This window comes from Cebus imitator, unplaced genomic scaffold (genome assembly GCF_001604975.1).
Source record: "Cebus imitator isolate Cc_AM_T3 unplaced genomic scaffold, Cebus_imitator-1.0 Scaffold87, whole genome shotgun sequence".
Taxonomy (NCBI): Eukaryota; Metazoa; Chordata; class Mammalia; order Primates; family Cebidae; genus Cebus; species Cebus imitator.
This window is the reverse complement of record NW_016107402.1, coordinates 6518234-6524297: the sequence shown is the minus strand read 5'-3', so window position 1 is coordinate 6524297 and position 6064 is coordinate 6518234. Positions and strand designations below refer to the sequence as shown.

The 6064-nt window shown below is 44.0% G+C and overlaps 1 protein-coding gene across 1 annotated transcript in view; it reads right to left on the bottom strand.

Annotated features, from left to right (window-relative positions):
• Positions 1 to 1438: 1438 nt before the first annotated feature.
• Positions 1439 to 6064, bottom strand: part of GMEB1 (glucocorticoid modulatory element binding protein 1) — a 49901-nt gene continuing 45275 nt past the window's right edge. The window contains exon 9 of the mRNA XM_017534479.2: positions 1439 to 2970. Coding sequence (XP_017389968.1) covers positions 2270 to 2970 — 701 coding nt within the window. The 3' untranslated portion in view covers positions 1439 to 2269. The remainder of the gene's footprint in view (positions 2971 to 6064) is intronic.

The following is a 6064-nucleotide window of genomic DNA, read 5'->3' as shown; positions in this document are numbered from 1 at the left end:
AAAAAAAAAAAAAAGAAAGAAAAACTACAGGTCAAAGTTTTGTTTTTAATAAAAAAATTCCTCCCACTCCTGAGGTGTGTGCTTTCTTTTTTGACCTATTTCTCCTTAAATTTGTCTGTAGTTTCCCTATATTCCTATATTTTTCCTAGTGCAGTAAACAATGCAATCAAAAAAATAAAAACCAGGGTCCACTCTTGCCCCAAATACTGAAGAGGGTCCAAGAGAAGGAATCACAGCACAGAAAATGGCCCAGCTCTAAATATACAAACAACATTAAAAACAAAACAAAACAAAAAATACCTCCCCCCAACATTATTATTGACATTCCTGCTACATTTCCTATAATATAATGTTGCAGACAAAGCTTCTTTCCCAGGGCATCCAGCTCACTCAGGAGACATGTAGTTGGTGCCTCAGGAAAGCCTGGGGGTGTTGAGTCCTCTCTGCCAAGCCTAAAGCTTTTTATGATCTCAATATCTCACAGAAACATCTGTGGTATAAATGAATCTAAAAGGGGATGAAGGCAAGCAGGCACCTGTCACGGCTCTCCAAATCAGCCAAAAAGCTGAAGAGCGTGGGTTCCAGGAGACAGGTGCCATTAAGAGTTGAGGGATGGAGGGCGGAACAAGAGGAAGCATCAAATGAGTGGCTGCTTTTGGTTCCAAAGCCAAAAAATGGCCCCACCAAAAATGGCAGCTGGTGTGATTGAGGAACTCCCTGTTCCTAGAGTCATGCAATGAAAATGATGGCCTTGGAACCCCATCCCTATGACAGCCACAGTCCAAGAACCAGAGCAATTTATATCACATTGCAGTTTCAGATGAATGAACTGATCCTAGTTTAGGAGGGTAAGTGCTTTGACAAAGTGTAGAACAAGGTAAGCTATTACCTTGAACACCAAAGCACAACTACAGCATCCATGGCTTTCTTTTTTTTTGAGATGGAGTTTTGCTTTTGTTGCCCAGGCTAGAGTGCAATGGTGCAATCTTGGCTCACTGCAACCTCCACCTCCCGGGTTCAAGCAATTCTCCTGCCTCAGCCTCCCAAGTAGCTGGGATTACAGGTGCCCCCTGCCATGCCCAGCTAATTTTTTTTTCTTCTAATTTTCAGTAGAAACAGGGTTTTACCATGTTGACCAGGTTGATCTCCAAATCCTGACCTCAGGTGATTTGCCTGCCTTGGACTCCCAAAGTGTTGGGATTACAGGCATGAGCCACCACAACCGGCCTTGGCTTTCCATTTCTGCAAAGCCACAGGCCACTGCTGCCACTTGCTTTTTGAAGATGCACCTTCCACTTATTACCAGCCTCTTCTCAAAATGGCACTCATGGTACTAACTCTTGGAGATCTCCAGAGGCATCAGTTGTACCTCTGGAAGTAAGATGATTTCCCTGCCCCATATTTGCCGAAGCACTTCCCTTTCATTTATTTATTTTTGGAGACGGAGTTTCACTCTTGTCACCCAGGGTGGAGTGCAGTGGTGTGATCTCAGCTCACTGCAACCTCTGCCTTCCCAGGTTCAAGCAATTCTCCTGTCTCAGCCTCCCGTGTAGCTGGGATTACAGGTGCCCGCCACCACACCCGGCTAATTATTTTTGTGTTTTTAGCAGAGACGGGGTTTCACCATGTTGGCCGGGCTGGTCTCAAACTCCTGACCTTGTGATCCACCCTCCTTGGCTTCCCAAAGTGCTGGGATTATAGACGTGAGCTACCACGCCCAGCCAATACTTCCCTTTTTAAGCTAGTGCTGGCATGCCACCTTCCCCTCAAAGTAGAGTCAACTTCCTTTTGTTTCAGAGTTTTGTACTGGCCACTGTAGGCCCTTTTCAGGATACAAAATAAAGTGCCCTTCTGCATCCACATGCGAATGGGTTGCCTTCCAGTGTCAGATCTGTGTTCCAGAGTTTGGTCAATGTATCTTTACAAGAATAAAACCACATGCCTACACAGACAGATGAGCCTGGAAATGGCTTTCTGGACAGGGTTACTTGATATCTTGACACTTTCCCTAAAAGAAATTACTTTCTTGGTGTAAGATGATTAGGACATTGAATTACCTACTCTCAACTTCTGAAAGGGCAGCTTGTTTTGTCCAGTCTTCAATGAGGGAGTGGGAGGAACCCAACATTTTCAGTTATAACAATAAGATTTTGTTTTTTTTTTTTTTTTTAAAAAGGGTCCTATGTGGAAATGAGTGGGACAATGATAAAAATAAACAAATAATTAAAATTCCAAATCGAAACATAACTCCTGACCCTGAGATCCCCAGTTAATCCTCTAAGACCACAATCTCCACATTGTGAACTTGATGCTGGTGTTCTTCCATCTCAGCCACAACTTTCTCTTCAGTCCTCAGCTCTGTCTCCAAGATGACTGCTTTGCCCTCAGTATCTTCAGCCTCTGGGTCTGGGGCTGGGTCAATCTCAATGATGGTCTGCCCATCCTCTGAGGTGCTTTCAACAGCCTGAATTGCCGAGGTTAGGCCAGACTCCATGGCCACCAATTCCACAGGGCTCACCATGGTGGTCATGTTGCCCAGTGTACTCCCATCCTGCATGGCAGTAGAGCTCAGCAGCGCCAAGCTAGATGAAGGGTGGATGGTCACTGTGTCTGGTGAGCTGCTCTTGGCAGAGGAGACCACTGTGGCATAGCGGAAGAGCTGAGGGCCAGAAGGCAATGTGTGGACAGTCACAGGACTGGAGCCCTGGCTGAGGGTGGCCACTGGAATATTGCCCATGGAAAATGACTGACCCACTGGGGTGATAGTGATGGGTGAGATGACTGTGAATTGAGGCTGCTGGACAGGAGGAGAAGGGCTCAAGACAGTGGTGGAGGCTGGCCGCTGGAGCCGGGGCCTTTTTGGAGGCTTAGGAGTGCTCACAGGCATCAGTACCACATTTTGAACTGTCTGAGATTTCAGCCTGTGATCCTGGGCTTGCTTCTTCTGCTCCTCCAACTGGCGTTCCAAGTCTATGGAAAAAAAGAAAAGACATTGTGTGAAGGGAAGTAAAATCTTGGGAGTATTAAACTGAGAGTCAGACTGGTGTCTCTGTCTGGTTTTGTTACTAAGTAACCTCAGGCAAGTTGTGATATTGCTTTCTTTCTTGTTGTGTTTTTTTGGAAGCAGGGTCTTGCTATTGCCTGGGCTGGAGGGTAGTGGTTATTCACAGGTGCTATCATCGCGCAATATAACTTGAACTTCTGGCCTCAAGTGATCCACCCACCTCACCTTCCAAAAGTGCTGGGATTACAGTCATAAGCCAGTGCACCCAGGCTGCACAGTCCTTTGGAACTGTCATGGACCTACAAAGGAGCTACAATGGCCATTCCAAAAAACAGTGATTGTCAATCTATCCTTCCAGCTGCATTGGCTGGAAAACTCCTTTGCTGGTGACTCAAATAGCCACAGTTTACCATTGTTGCCCAGGAAGGTCTACAGAAAGTTATAGAGGAAGTCCCTAAAAATTACAGAACTGAAAGAGGTCTTAGAGTTCAAATAAATTCATTTTGACAGAGATCCAGGGAGGGAAAATGAATAAATTAAGGTTATAAAGGTTGGACCAGGACAAAAATCTTCTTATGGCCAACTTCATTGCTTTTGCATTATAAATATGCCTATCACTATCCCTCTCCCAAGTGTCCAGTCCAACCTATGTGACCACTGGTGAGTCAGGTTCTACAACGGAATCTCTCTATTACTTAGTACCTCATAAGCACCCAAGAAAGAATCAGTTACACTTGTAGAACACTTTGTTCCCTATGTGTGAAACTGTGACATAATAAGAAATACATATTTAGTCTCTGCCCCTGGATTCTGGCACACAGCCCCTAAAACACATGGATCGCCAGAGTGGTAAATGTCTTTGTATCTTAATGAGATGACTGGTATCTAGGAAGCCCTAGATAGATTCATTTGGGGGCTGGTCACCAGAAAGATCCAGGCATGATTAAAGGACTAGGGCTTTCAGCCATACCCTACAACCTCCCCAAGGAGTGGAGAGGGACTATAGGTTGATTACCAATGGCCAATAGGTAATCAATCATACCTATGTAACAAAGCCTCCATAAAACCCCAAAAGGACAGGGTTCACAGAGGCTCAGATTGTTGGAGGTTCCTCAGAGTGGCGTGCCTAGAGAGTGCATGGAAGTTCCACTCTCCTTCCCACCTTGTCCCATGCATCTCTTCCATCTGGTTATTCATCTGTATCCTTTGTAATAACCTTCATAATAAACCCAATAAACATCAAGTGTTTCTCTGAGTTCTGTGAGTCACCTTAGCAAATTAATCAAATACAAGAAGGTGATTACGGGAGCCCCAATTTATAGCCAGTTGGTCAGAAGCACAGGTCATTTGCAGTTTGCCTTCAACAATTAAAAAAAAAAAAAAAAAAAAAAAGCCTAGGTCACAACCTGGGGCTGAATGAGAGGCAGTCTTGTGGGACCGAGCCTTACCTGTGGAATGTTGATGCTATATCCAGTGGATAGTATCAGAACTGAACTGAATTATATGATACCAAGACAGTGTCCACTGTAGACCTGATTGCTAGGTGTATGCAGAAAAACCCCTACACATCTAATTACAGAAGTGTTCTGTGCTGTATTGAGTGTATAAGCATAGAAAAAACATTTTGGTTTTTCCAATGACTCATACTATAAAACACCAAGAGCGGCCAAGCACGGTGCCTCATGCCTGTAATCCCAGCACTTTGGGAGGCCAAGGCAGGCAGATCACCTGAGGTCAGGAGTTCAACACTAGCCTGACCATCTTGGTGATACACCGTCTACTAAAAATATAAAAAATTAGCCAGGCGTGGTAGCGCATCCCTGTAATCCCAGCTACTTGGGAGTCTGAGGCAGGGAGAATCGCTTGAACCCTGGAGGCAGAGGTTGTGGTAAGCTGAGATCACGCCATTGCACTCCAGCCTGGGCAACAAGAGGGAAACTCCGTCTCAAAAAAATAAAAAATAAAAATAAAACACTAAGAGCAGGCTGGGCGTGGTGACTCACGCCTGTAATCCAAGCACTTTGGAGGCCAAGGTGGGCAAATCACCTGAGGTTGGGAGTTCAAGACCAGCCTGACCAACATAGTGAAACCCCGTATTTAAAAAAACACCAAGAGCAAATCAGTTCCTTGCTTGGAATAAAAGGAGCAGGTAGGGATCATGAACACTTTCAAAATTCATAAAATACTGCCTTTTCAGGAAAAAAAAATACTGCATTTCCCCTATCTTCAGTAGTAATAAAAAAACTATACACTGAAACAAGGTACCAATTAAATCTATAATTTAAAAAAATTTAAATCAGGAAACATTATAAATACCAACATCCAATGTGACACAAATTGGCAAAACCTTGTTGGGAATTTGACAATGGGATATAAAAATCCATTAAAAAAATTACCAATAGTATTTTAACTTCAAGCTTAGTCTTGGGAAGTAGTTTAGAAGAACATTTTTTTTTTTTTTTTTTTTTTTTTTTTAATTATTCTCTTTTTTTTCTTTTTTTTTTTTTTTTTTTTTTTGAAATGGAGTTTCACTCTTGTTCTCCAGGCAGAAGTGCAGTGGCATGATCTTGGCTCACTGCAACCTCCACTTCCTGGGTTCAAGTGATTTTCCTATCTCAGCCTCCTGAGTAACTGGGATTACAAGTGCATGCCACCCATGCCCGGCTAACTTTTTGTATTTTTAGTAGAGACAGGCTGATTTTGAACTCCTGACCTCAAGTGATCTGCCTGCCTTGGCTCCCAAAGTACTAGGATTGCGGGCGTTGAGTCGCTGTGCCTGGCCAAAAAGAACAGTTTTTGTTTTTGTTTTTTTTGAGACACAGTCTTGCTCTGTCGCCCAGGCTGGAGTATGGAGGTGTGTTCCCAGCTCACTGCAACCTCTGCCCCTTGGGCTCAAGTGATTCTCCTGCCTCAGCCTCCCAAGTAGCTGAGATTACAGGAACCCGCAACCAGGCACGGCTAATTTTATATTTTTAGTGGAGATGGGGCCACCACATCTGACCCAAAAAAAACATTTTTAAAAAGGCCACTCACATTCTGAGAGAATGGAGGTTTAAAAAA